Below are 14,183 nucleotides of genomic sequence, written 5' to 3'. Positions count from 1 at the left end.
CACTAGTATCATATGCATGATACTAGTATATGATACTCCCATTACAACCAGCCTAATAGGATGACATAAGGGCATCTCCAACAGTTTGTATGTTAACTTGTTGGTAAAATATGCCATGTCATCAACCAACACCTTAACATACAACAACTCCAATGGGTTGTATCTAGTTTGCCCAATAAGATATGAGATAATAAATAAGGTGCTCTCTCATTCTACATTGAAGCTTGTGCAAGAGGTGTTGGTTCATGTACATACAACCTTTCTCTCTTTCCTCATTTATTGTATGACACATCATCAAAAATCCTATGTGGCAAAATTTATCAACAACTATCTTACAACCATTGGAGATGCCCTAAGCGGGCTATAAGTTATGATGATGTGGAACAGAGAGGGAAGAAGAGAGAAGAGGGGTGGGTCATAAACTTGTAGGCAGCTGCAGCACAAGCTCCAACGCACTTTGTGAGAGAAGAAAGTGGGGTCAAGCATTAATTACATAGTGTATAGAGCCAACAACTATTATATGAATGGGCTTTTAGGTTGGCTATAAGTAATGTGGCATAAAGATCGAGCTAGCAGCCGACTATATTATTATACCAGAAAAAATAAAGATCATAAAATTAATAAGAAACACCTAAGCGCATAGGCTTGCAACGGCAGCCGCTCGTTGTGTTTACTAAATTAAACTACCGGGGTGCTTCGAACGGGCACGAAAACACGCAAGAGCCCGATGCATGCTCTTGCGTCGATGCCTAACATAGCACCGGGATTCAACAAATTAACCGCTAATTCGCCGGGAATCTGACCCTGGACGTGCCCTAAAGATAGTGAATAACATAATATCATAAAAAGACACGACTAACAAAGAATCTATGAACTCAAAGTTACACCATAGCATTCTCAAGTCACTAGGCTAGTATGATTTTCAATGCAACTTTGTTTTTTACCGGCCGTTCTGCAGCCAGTTGTCTTTCCATTGTTTCGCATGTTTTCCTTATAATTATCAGATTTATAAGATGCCCTTTCAGTGTGTCACCATCTCTGACTCTATCGGTGGCATCTCAATAGTCTTAAATTTGCCCGATACATAATAAATCATGCATAAGGTTCACTAACCTCGAAGGATTTGAATAGATGCATTAGCCGTCGGCCATAGAAACTTAGACTTTTGAATATGTTGTGTCACGTTCAAGTACACGTCCTACTCCCACAAGGCAAGTTGTCACACCGTTGCTTCACCGACATACCACCGTAAGACAATATCATGGTCAAGAGAAGAAGCATCAGAAAACAAAATGGCAGTGCCCCCCTCCCACTCACGTGCAAACATCGGTGTGAAGATCCTAGTGGCGAGAGGTGGGGGCATTCTACTCCACACAACGTTGCATCCACCATTTAGACACCGCGACCAAAGACACATGAGTAACATACAAAAACTAATCTGTACGTGAAGCAACCATATGAGTTGGTTCCACCCCACCTCCCAGGGGCAAGAAGGCCGCCTAAGATAAGGGTAACTGATGTATGTAAATGGTGGTGGGAGATGTTGGTGGCTAGTTCTTTTACTATTATTTTGCACTAGAATTATTTGGTTATATAGTTCTCATTTCTTTACCTAAGAAAATGATCGGACTTTGTTGGTTAACTAAGAGAGTACATCAGATCAAAGACAGCAAAATACAAGCGGCCAACAAATTTTTGTTATCAAACAAAAAGTTACATTAAAGACATTTAAAGTGGTCATCTCTAACTCCACCTTTTGCGATTAATGTCCCTCCAAACCTCCGGCGGAAAGACAATGGAGACAAATATGCACAAGCAGGACTAGCCTCGAATGCTTCAAATAGCGGCTTGATTCGCTCATCCTAATAGGTGAGAACCTTAGATTGTTGGACCCGCTATGGCTGGGGACAAAACCTTTGCTAGGCATGTGGTCTGTGGTGGGAGACACGCCCCTTACAAGGCAGGTTTTCGAACCGTCGATCGATCACTATACCACTTGGGAAGAAGTTTGCGAGGATAAAACAACAAAAATATGAGAACCATTGACAGAACAAAACTTCACATCACGGACAATACTGCCATCGCCAATACATGTTGAATCGTCAAACGAGAAATGATTAGATCTATGCTTATCGATCTGTGGATCCAACACATCACCGACTTTCCAATATTGATTGTGTTGACCATGATATTCACAACCAGATGGGATTAGCATCACGAGACTTTTATTCTAGGGACAATTGCATTTTTGCCCCTAGTTGGAACCTACCCACGGGTCTTGCCCTTACTTTTCGACTCTGCTCAGTTTTGCCCTTAGATTTGCCCCCAAGGTCACCTGAATGCCCTTTGACCGTTTGACCAATACTTTGAAAATTCATAACAAATTCATATGAACTCGAAAAAATTCAAATAAGATATCAAAATGTTCAGACGAACATTACCTTTATGTGCATATCATTTGCATTAAGGACAAAAGTATCATTTGAACTAGCCAAGGTTATTAATGTTATTAACATTATTAAAAATAAAAAGGTATAAAAATTATTTTTTCAAGAATAAAAATTACATGCAAATGCAGGTGAAGTTTTCTAAACATCTTGATATCTTTTTTTGCATTTTTCTGAGTTCATATCAACTTGTTATGAATGTTCAAACAACTTTGACCATTATTTGGAAACTTCATAACAAGTTGATATGAACTCAGAAAAATGCAAATAAGATATCATGATGTTCAGAAAATGTCACCTACATTTGCATGTAATTTTTATTCCTGAAAAAAGTATTGTTTATACCTTTTTATTTTTAATAATGTTAAAAACATTAATAACCCTAGGTAGTTTAAACGGTACTTTTGTCCTGAATGCAAATGACATAGACATAAAGGTAATGTTTATCTGAACATTTTGATATCTTATTTACATTTTTCTGAGTTCACATCAATTTGTTATGAATTTTTAAAGTATTGGTCAAACGGTCAAAGGGCATTCGGGTGACCTCGGAGGAAAATCTAAGGGCAAAACTGAGCAGAGTCGAAAAGTAAGGATAAAACCCGTGGGTAGGTTCCAACTAGGGGCAAAAATGCATTTGTCCCTTTATTCTACATGACGACGTCTCCAGCTTTATAACACTGGTACTAATAACATATTGATCTAACATGGAGGAATAAATATAACATACTCTAGACGTAGATTTAGGGTTCCATGTTCTAAGACATAACTATATTGTAAACGAAGAGAACCAACACAAAGAGAGTAAAGGTGGCCTTTCTGAGAAAAGACTCCGAAAGGACATCGCATATTTATCAATGAAAACAGTAGACAATAAGCCGAAGGACAACAAGACACAAAAGTAAAAAAACAAATAACATCAAAATCATATTGATCGTATTCTTCCTTCGATTGTTTATCATCCGCCGGAGCTTGAAAAATTCAGCGAACAAGCAGGAAGATATAGAGCCACCTGCAAATGCCCTTGCCATACTAGGCTTTGAAGATCATAATAGCCACTCAACGGTAACAACGACATCTAGTAGCTGCCTCGCTGACGCTGCTAAGAAAAAAAAAACATGACCCACTAAGAAAACAACAAAGAGGATTGGTCCCCGCTCCTCTGGGCGTCGGCGTGATCGCCGTAACGGGGACCGAGATGGCGGCATGGAAAAACCCTAGCGACTACAGTTGTTTGTAACACAAGACGGATGGAGCAATACCCGTGGCTAGATCTTGCTAACGGGTTCGGGGACATTATATTGGGTGCTTTACATTTTTGCTTTAGTTGGTTCCCATCAGTTTTGCGCTTCCTGCCTCTCCTCCAAACCCTCTATGCGCTCTCTGGTAGCGCGAATGCGCGCTTTTACCCCTAATTTTCGATTGTGCTCAGTTTTGTTCCAAAACTGTTAGGTGCTTTTATGAAAATACCCTTTCGTGTTGTTTTCATCTGGTCGGAGGCGTTTGACTATGATTGCGCCAAGTTGGGGATTGTGGTGTCCCTTCGTGTCGCTTCAATGACAAAACTATTGTAGTCTTGGTTTTGAAACCTTTCGGAGTAGAGTTGCTTCGAGATTTCGAGCAAGACAAGGCGCTGTTTCCTACTCTTACTCTATTGCGTTACATAAATAGCATGAGTTACTCCCTCTTGACAGGAATGTTCATCCGGCACAAAGGTCTTCAGTTTAACTAACAAAACATAATATTTCCTCCGTAAAAGTAAACACTCTTATATTTCTTTACGGAAGGAATATTTTATTAAAATATACTACGTTTTAAATTTTGTTCAGCGACAAGTGTAACGATATACTTTTTTACAACATAACACATATATTTCTCAAAAGAAGACGTTAAAATATGTGTCCAACTTATAAACCCGGATAGAGGAAGTACTGACTAATCACCAAGCGTTCGAAATTTATTGGTACACAAGCAATCAGCAGTCTTCTTGCTGTTGTGCCACCATGCGAAGGGCAGGTACGCGCGGAAGTTGCCGACGCACAGCGTGGCGAAGAAGTAGTCCAGGACTCCAGGTGACCATCGTTGATGTCGTCGGGATCCACCACAAGAGGGAGAAGCGCCGAGCTCGCGTATTTGAACAGCGCGATCGCCGCGCAGGAGATCCGCGCTCCGCAGGGCGTCCCGCGCCTGCTCGTAGAAGAACTCCATTTGCCCGATGAACGCGAACACCTCCACGGCGCCCACCACCACGTACACTGCGGCACTTGCCAGAAGTGAAAGTGTTCCGAAAGCGGCCGGGCGGCGAGCAGCAGTGATCGGCGTCTAGCATTTCCAGCACGAGGCGGCGATGACTGGCTTGCCCTTCCATCCAAGCACGAGGCATCCCTTCTCCTCGGCCACGGTGTATCCGCTGCCGCCGGCGTTCTCCTCCAGCCACTCCCGCGCCTTGGCCGCCATCTTGAAGGGCATGGCCTGGAAGCCCGCGCGGCTCATGCGGCGCCGCCACTGGTCCGCGCGCTCGTGGCGCTCCACGCGCGCCGCGCCCTCGCACCCGACCACGTTGCGGATCTCGGCGCCGAAGTGGAACTGCTCAACGCGCGCGCGCCGGGCGTCGTAGCGCGGGAGCGCCGCGTCGAGGGCGTCGAACAGCGCGGCGTAGTAGTGGAGCGCCTCCATGAACCGCCCCAGGAAGAAGGGCCCGTTGTGGCCGGCGTCCTGCTCCACGAGCACGAACGCCTTCGGCGAGAGCTTGCGGATGGTCTGCAGCACCGAGTTGAGCGCACCGCGGCTCTCCTTCACCACGCAGTGCAGCTCCAGGACGCTGTTGATGGCCACGGCCTCGTCGGCCTCGACGCCGAGGTCGTCCACGTGGAGGCTCTCCAGGGTGCGGTCGACGGCCATGAACTCGAGGGTCATCCCGAGCTCCTCCGCGTACGCCTCGAGCTCGCGCCCGACGGCTCTCATGATGTCCACGCGGGCGCCGACGCCGGTGACGCGAACGCGCGCCGGCTTGCCGCAGGCCCGTGTGGCAAGGCTGTCGAGCAGGGCGCGCCACTGGTGGCCGCGGTTCAGGCCCATCGTCATGCCGAGGTCCACCACGTGGACGTTGGTCTCTCCCTCGAAGGCTTCCAGGATGGACGTGTTCGCCACGAAGTGCGCGAAGCGCAGGTACGGGCACAGCTCGTACGCCACGGCGAGCGCCTCGCCGCGCGCCCCGTCGAGACACGACGACCGCGGGACGCAGAACGCCATGCTCGCCGGGCCCAGGGCCGGCGGGTGCGCCAGGGCTAGCCGGTCCGCCAGGCCCTGCACGAAGCACGACGCGACGCGCTGGAACGCCGTGCCGTGCACGGGCGCGCCGACCTGCAGCTCACGCAGCAGCGCCGCCGCCTGCGCGCGGTCGCGGCACGCCACGGCCTCGGCGCAGGCGACCAGCAGCTGCACGAGCCGCATGCCATCAGCTCCGCTGCCACCACCACCGGCCCGGACGTCGTCCACGGCGACCACCGCCTCACCTTGTTCCTCGAACCCGCCACTGCCGACCGGCGATGACGACCGTTCCATGGCCTCCATGGCTTCCACCTTCTGCTTGCAGGTCTCAAGAACGTCCCGGAACTGCTTCGTCTTCCTGACGCGCGACGACTCGAGGTCGGCCTGCGCCGGTGGCCAAGACGCCTGGTACGGCGAGCTGAGGTAGTCGACCCTGGTCGCCTTGTGAGCCCGGAGGCCGAGCTCCAGTTCGTCGGCGTCCACGGCCACCTCCTCAATGCCGAAGTAGTAAGGATGGTCGTAGTCCAGTTCTTGGTTAGTGCAAATCGAGGACGCATCTTGGTGTGATTGCCATGAGGAGGAGGTGGTGAAGGAGTTGGGCAACATCGGCATTTTCGCGTGTGGTGTCTGATGCACTGGGGTTAGTATAGTTAATTAGATCTTGTTGCAAGGCAAATGAGCTAATTAACTTGGTAGTGGGTTCAATCTCAACCACTATATATAGAGCTAGCTGGGTGGCATACGACGGCATTAGGGCTGGAATTCGAGCCGAGTCGAGCCAACTCGTTAACGAGCTAACTCGACTCGACTCGTTACTATAACGAGCTTGAATCCAAAATTGGCTCGACTCGTATAACTCGCGAGCTGGCTCGTTTAGCTTGCTAAGCTCGTTAATGATATGAACATAAAAGCTTGCAAATATGGTAAAAATGATTACTTGGGAATGTAAAATATACATATTAAACATGTACAATATTCACAAACAAATGTAAGCATGTACGAGTTTAACTTACAATTGTCAGTACCATCAAGTCAGTACCATGTACATGAACATTGACCAGAAATAATTGTACATGACCACAATGATCAACAAGTTAGTAACATATACATGACCAAACAATTGTAATTTCCTTTAACATCTAGGCGTTGTGTTGTGCGCATGGGACGAAGGGTGCTTGGGTGACCTTTTGTACCGAGTCTAACGAGTTACACGAGTACTCGTGAGATTGGCTCGTTTAACTCGTTTTATAAACGATCTTAAATTAAAGCTTGGCTCGACTTGTTATTATTCGAGTTCGAGTCGATTCGAGCCGAGTCACGATCCACTTGTTTAGCTCGCGAGCTTCGAATTTTTTTTCCAGCCCTAGACGGCATAATTATTAGTTGATTAACAAGGGATCTCGTCTGTTCCGCTAATAAACTAAAAATGTCTTTGTCATACAACTCAATCAGGTCTTGCCTAGTCTCTATTTACGTGTTCTTATTTCTGCGAGGTGTGTCCCTCTTCTTCAGAAAATGTGTTTCAGTACACATCATCGGCCATGAAAATCTTTGTTTCATTATTCATTGAGAGAAGCAAGAGTGCACTTGTTGCATTTTCCCTGATTTGTAAGCATATTAACTGCTTCGAGAATTAATGTTCAGAAACGTCAATGTGCACACGGGCGCCATACACACTTTCAATGGTAACATTGTCTCCCACTAAAAGAATGATCGTCCTTAACCAAACACTTAGGGCCTGTTCGGAGCCCCTTCGCTCCGCGAGGCCGCTCCCGGAGCTGACAGAGTTCTAGTTAAAAAGTGGAGAGCCAGCGAAACAGTACTCCCGAGATTCTCAATTTTCACGAAGCGGGCGGACTGCCGAACAACGCCTTAGCATTTGTTAAACCTATGGGTTGATTCGTAGTGGACTAGAGGTATGACCATCCTCATAATCATCTGATCACATGTTGTAGTATGTTTTTTTTTGTAATTCCTTCTAAGTTTAGTACTTCCACTTTTTAAATTTGTGATAGGAACGGCGAAAAAGAGAAAGTGCTATACTATTCAACTACGACGATACAGATCCTAGAGCCTAGTTAATTTTAAATAAAAACAGTGTTTAAAAGTCTCAAAATTATCTGAAAGAATTTACATGTACATAAAAATGTGATCTATGTACTTTAAAAGTTACATCTTAATTTTTTTCCTTGTTGGGCTAAACTAATTTCTCATTGTACCTTGTAAACCAAACATATTTTATAATAGGTGGTCACAGTAATGTATAACCTTCTCTACATATGGGAAAATGGAAAAGGAGGGAATTTCGCCTCATCAATTAATTAAGAAGAAGAGAATTGCCCAGTTAATTTACGGAAAACCGAATGGATGGACTACAAGCGGACTACATAATGTTGCTCGAGAACTAAAATGTCACTCTCTGTCCAAATACTCCTACTTTATATCAATATGTGTGTATTGAAGGTTTATGCGGTAGTACAAATTAAAATGCACAAACATGTTATTGAAAGTGAATGTTCAAACCTTTACATTTACACTTGGAAAAACAAAGGAGGGAGGTTCATATTAAATTATTGCGAAAGAATTAGCAACGAATCCTTCCATTGGAAAAGCATGGAAATGTTGTAAGGGGATGCTTTCTCATTGTGTATATCGATGCTTAGTCTGTGTTGTTCAATTTGATGTGCTAAACTCACTGTTTGAAGAGTTGGTTCCCCCCTAACTTCCACCTGATATTTATGCCATTGGATTTAGATCCAAGGGTGCACCTATCTTCTTCCTCTAACTCTTCTTGTTCCTAGTGAACCGCCGCCGCCGTGATCCAACCTAGACTCTAGCGGAGTGGCAATGCCACCAACTTCACATCATCATTGTCTTTAGCTTCTCACATCAGGTTGTGCTCCACACGGGCTAATCAGGATCGCAATCTAAGCCGCAAGGGTGTGAGGTGCGCATATAGCTACGGATGGAAAAAAGAGTCTCTTGATGGATAAGTACGTAGTATGTTAAAAAAAAATCAATAACCTGCTTTGGGCAAACCAAAGTTCAATGTTACAAGAATTACAATGTAGTGCCGGTGCGGGTGAAGAGGTTGTAACACCAAGACATAGTGTGTTGCAAGTTATTGGTTCCAAAGCATGAAGTCAAGTACAATGGTGAGAATTGTGACTCGGGTGGAAAACTTTACCATTGGGTGAGTCCCAAAAGAGGATGTACAGGAGGAGCGGTAACGTCCTAAACCTGCCGAACAGAGGTCGGTGCAGGTAACCCTAACTACCCCGTACTTGCTCAGACCGCGGAGAGGTGGTGAAGAGGTGGATTGTGTTCAAACTTTACAAATGCTTTTCCAATTCAATGAAAGTTGTTTAAATGTTTGAACTTACAAATCTAGCTCTCACCTCAAACTTTTGGCCGCCACACAACTTTTATCCTAGGTCCGTGCCAACTGTATGCTTACCCCTGTTTGTTTCAGCTCCAAGGACCAAAATCAACGTTGAAAAAGCTGAATATGAAACAAATAACTATTTCGAACCAGCTTTTCCAGTGAAGCTAATTCAAGCCATTTTCAGTGTATTTCCTTGAAGCATGTCCCGGTGTACTTCAGTGGCAAAGATGATTCTGCGGATCAGGTTTGCCAGTGAAGCGAGTCCACAGCTAATTCGACAACAGAAATTGAAACTGAAACAAGCAAGGCTTATAAAGGTGTGCCCACAGTTTCCTTTTTCTTTCAAGAGAGTTGCATGTGCTATATATTTTTCTCTTAGTTTAGCACACGGATTTACACTGCCTTTAGCGAGCCCTGCACCAAAAAGCGCAAGTGGGCGACGGTAAGCTACAAAAACCGACTAATATCCCAGGAAAGGTGCCCGGGATATTAGTCGGTTTTTGCTTGGCTGGAGAGATAAGCTGGCAGAGCATATAGCCTAGCGGCATAGATTATAGAAACCTAAACCTATCGGGTTAATTAGCGCCGGATGCGACAGCTGAATTAGTCGCATCGTTACGAGCAAAGTTCGAATCCATCTTTAACTATCACTTTTTCTTCTTCCCGAAGCGTCTCTGATCAGCTCGTGCGTGCGCACCGCGGCCGTATGCGTACGTACACCGTGCGAGGCGACTGTTTCGTCGCGCGCTAGCTGCTGGTTCAATTGATCGGGGTGCGTCACTGACAGGGCTAGCTGCCTATAGCTCGGAGAAGATTAAACAAGTAAATTAGGCAAGGACATTTCATATTTGGAGCCTTTCAACAAAACGTCACAAGGGACGCCATGTTGGCTCGTCTGCACCGGCACAGCACGATCAGGCGGCGAGGAAACCCCCGTGTTCGATCGTCGACAGTTAATGCTTTACTTCTCTCCCTCCATCGTGGACAAGAGCAAAGCATCCTGTCGATGTAAACGAGAGCTGCTAATATGCCGTACGACGTACGTACGTATACAAAATGCATGCATGCATGCATGCCAAGCGATCATGCCTGGGAAGGAAATGCATGTGTGGCGTACGTATATGTTGAAGTGGCCGGACACGTACTACTACGAGTACTTTAATAATTATTTACTCCTACGTACAACGATGGTACTCCTACACGGTTTTACGTAGAGTAGTGTGAAGTACAGGTGCTATAGAAGGGCTTTGCTATATATATCTACGTAATAGTCCAACATAATCTTACGTGAAAGCTAGTTTGGCATGATACGATTGGATGAAAATATGGCCCAGGCTCCACCCGCGAAATGGGGGTAGGGTGGGGGGCGGCGAGAGAGAAGTAGATTAAGAAGGTTACGTAAGGTTAAGTAGATTTTTTTTTGCCAAAGACTTTTCCCCTAGGGTTACCTAGGGTCTACCTTGTCCTCCGGCGGCGCCGTCGGAGTCCACGTACTTTCACCACCGATCTGCCGAGTTCTCGCGGGCTGGGTCTCCACAACCGGGGCGTTCGAGTTCGGAGGCTGCATGGGCGATTCAGGAGGAGAGTTTCCTGTGGGAGGGATGAAGGAAGCGGGGAAGGAGATACGATCTGATGAGGAGGTCGCTGGTAGAGGGAGATCGGGGCGTGACCAATCCACAGATGCAATCGGTGGGGAGGCTGGGGGACTGCAGGGGAGCCAGGCGGATGAGGATCTGAAGGAGGATGACGGGGTGGGCTGGGATTACTTCGCCCCTGAGCCAACCCTAGAAGACGCGTTTGAAGGCATGAATCTGCATGGAGAGGAAGAAGAAGATTTAGACCTATCGGGGGAGGTTGATGATCTGATCAGGGAGGTTCGGTGGTTGGCCTTGTTTAGGGTTCATACCTTGAGACCCTTTAGTCATGATGCTCTGCTAAACTCTATGCGGAATGCTTGGGCATGTGCACAAGGGGTGACTTTCAATATTAAGGGCCCGAATCTATTTTTGGCTCAATGTCATTGTCTTGGTGATTGGAAAAGGGTGATGGAGGGAGGGCCATGGCAGTTTCGAAGAGATCCAGTTGTTCTTGTGGAGTACGATGGTTTTACAAATGTTGCTGAGTATGCACTGGATATGTATCCATTATGGGCTCGTATCAAAGGATTACTAGATGGTCTCACACGGAAGAAGGAGCTGGCGGAGAAGGTAGCAAAGAAAGTTGGAAATCCCCCATTCACTGTTGTTGTTAATGAAGGGAAGATAAATCCATCTAACCACCTTTGGGTGAGAGTTTTTGTGAATGTTAAGGAGCCACTCGTGAGGTTTGTGCCAATTACTTTGAAGGAGAGGAAGAAGTACCCTGTTAGTTACGAGAAGCTACCGGATTTCTGTTTTTTCTGTGGCTGTATGGGACACGTGGTGGAGGAGTGTGGGGATGGTATTCATGATCCCAGGTCCTGTGAGTGGGGTGATTGGCTGCACTGGAGTAATGAACCCACTGGGGGCGTGGGTGCTGGCAGAGGCGGGAGTTGGGCGGGGTCTGGGAGGGGAGGGGGAAATACAGGAGCAAGGGGTCGCGGTGGTAGAGGAGAAGGAGCGGGGGCGGAGGTAGAGGTGGCCGGACTTCAGATATGGGGCAAGGGAGTGGAACAAACAATGGGTTCACGAGCGTTGCCTTTGGTCAAGAAGCTGTGAGAGGAGAAGATGGAAAGAATGTGCGGAAAAGACTGATAAATGGTGATGGATCTATAAATGTCAGAGGACAAGAAGTACCCAATCTGAAGGGCAAAGTGTCTAACACAGTCTTATTGCTTGAGAATGGCACTGTAGCGGGGACTTCTGAGGGTACGGGAGCTGGTAACTCAACTCCTGGGAAGGTTCCAATAGTCAAGAGACGTCAGGCATGGCGTTTATTGACTAGACCGGACAGCTTGTGTGCCCAGGTTCTAAAGGCTAGATATTACCCCCATGGCAACCTTGAGGACATGGTTTTCGCAGGTAATGCTTCGTCTTCGTGGCAAGCAATAAGTCATGGGCTGGACCTTCTGAAGAAAGGATTAATTTGGAGGGTTGGTAATGGACGCAGTATAAGGGTGTGGAGAGACAATTGGATCCCAAGACCGTACTCTTACAAACCAGTGTCGCAACAGGGCCGATGTCGCATCCGGTTTGTGTCCGGCTTGCTTAATGACAATGGTTCTTGGAATTTGGAGATACTGCGACAGTATTTTGTTCCAGCTGATGTGGAAGAAATCTTAAAGATAAAGGCGTCGCCCAGGCTCGGAGAGGATGTGATTTCATGGGGCCCTGGAAACCACAGAATTTTCACGGTCAAATCAGCTTATTCTTTGGCCTTTGATAAAGCTAACAGAGATAGGGCAGAGGCGTCCAGTTCATCACCGGACGGTAGTAGACAATGCTGGCAATTCATTTGGAAGTGCAAGGTACCCCCTACAGTGCGTAACTTTGCTTGGAGATTGGCGGTTGATTCTTTACCGACGTGGAAGAATAAGCATAAAATTGGTTTGGAGCATCACGGTACATGTCCTGTATGCGGCATGGAGGAGGAGGACAACTTCCATCCTTTTATTCGTTGTCAGTTTGGACATGATCTATATGTTTCAATGGCTGCGAGTTGGCGCATCCCTGCACTGGAGTCTATACAGAATGTTGGGAAGGAATGGATTCTTCATGTTTTAGCCCCGCTGGATGAGGTTCAGAGATGCATGTTGCTGTTGATTTTTTGGAGAAGTTGGTTCGTTCGTAATGAGGTAACACATGCGAAGCCTGCTCCACCGTTGGCAGTATCCGTCAGCTTTCTTCAGAGGTATTTGGACGAGTTAATTGGAGTTAGAACTAATGCCCAGTGTGATCCAGTAAAAGGAAAACTAAGTATTTCTTATGACCTAGTTAATCTTAAAGGAAAGGCTCCTGTACAGGAGTCAGCCTGGGTCCTGCCGCGCCCTGGATGGGTTAAGCTGAATACTGATGGTGCTTTCTCGTTGGTCGATGGAGCAGGTGCTGGGATGATCTTACGTGATAGTGCAGGCAGTATAATTTTTTCAGCCTGCAGATCCCTGTTCTCTTGCAGGGATGCATTGGAATCGGAGCTATGCGCATGTATGGAAGGATTGTCTTTTGCGATCCAAAGATCGGACCTTCCGATAGAAGTCGAGATGGACTCAAATACTGCAGTGGCTATGATCACAGGAGTGGAGACAGACCGGTCGATCTATGCTTCTCTGGTGGCAGAAATTAAGTACTTACTTAGTCTTCGGATTTCTTGTATTACTCTTGTTCCTCGGTGTCAGAATAAGGCGAGCGATAAACTAGCTAGTTTTGCTAGAGCCGAGGGTCGGACAATTACGTGGGTTGGGTCAGGCTCGGATGAGGTAGTGTCGATTGTCCGAGATGATTGTAAGAACTTTATAATTGAGTAATGCAAGTGTTTTTCCCGCAAAAAAAAAGTAGATCTTTACGTAGATGTAGGACTACTGGCTGTTGAATGCTTATCGCTGGTACTATTACGATTTACGTGGGAGGACTGGTGGAGTAGGACAAGAGAGCTTTCACGCAAACATAAAAAAAGAACTAGGACAAGAGCATCCGTGCAGTTTCTTATTGGCCTCGCACATCGTTTCCAAAAGACCGGGCCTGGTAATTCCATCGTGTTGCTTTCAAGGAATTTTGGGAATTTGGTATAGCATGATGCGACATGCATGGCAGTATGGCACATGCTAAGAGCACGAGTGAGGTACGTGGACGTGCAACCATGGGGTAAAAAATGACATGCACGTCACTGGGTGAAACAAACATCAACACCAGCAGATAGATATGGTGGGAATATGGCAAATCATCGGTGTAAAATTATACAGCCGCGACCCGGTCGATTGCGCATGTACGTACGAGAACGCACGGAGATTTGGTCGCGCTTCCAAGCACACGCACGCCCGGAGAGGGAAAGGTTTGGTGGTGCATGCATGGCCGTGCGTGTGCATGAGTCCGAGATTTATTGTTGTCTTGATGAGTTCTCTTATGCTAGTGAAACACAATTTTCATGGCGTTGTTATAAACTAGTAC

The 14,183-nt window shown here is 46.4% G+C and overlaps 1 protein-coding gene across 1 annotated transcript; it reads right to left on the bottom strand.

Moving 5' to 3' along the window:
* Positions 1–4,472: 4,472 nt before the first annotated feature.
* Positions 4,473–6,329, bottom strand: LOC123058885 (GRAS family protein RAD1-like). Its single transcript, XM_044481559.1, has one exon. It carries the CDS (start codon positions 6,327–6,329, stop codon positions 4,770–4,772), a length of 1,560 nt encoding a protein of 519 aa, XP_044337494.1. The 3' UTR covers positions 4,473–4,769.
* Between the last annotated feature and the right edge of the window lie 7,854 nt (positions 6,330–14,183).

The sequence above is a fragment of the Triticum aestivum genome, chromosome 3A (genome assembly GCF_018294505.1).
Source record: "Triticum aestivum cultivar Chinese Spring chromosome 3A, IWGSC CS RefSeq v2.1, whole genome shotgun sequence".
Classification (NCBI taxonomy): domain Eukaryota; kingdom Viridiplantae; phylum Streptophyta; class Magnoliopsida; order Poales; family Poaceae; genus Triticum; species Triticum aestivum.
Note: the sequence above shows the minus strand (reverse complement) of the source record. Positions and strands in the feature narration are given on the sequence as shown.

Coding starts and splice junctions, on each gene's coding strand:
- LOC123058885 (XM_044481559.1), bottom strand. CDS start 6,329: ATGCCGATGTTGCCCAACTCCTTCACCACCTCCTCCTCATGGCAATCA.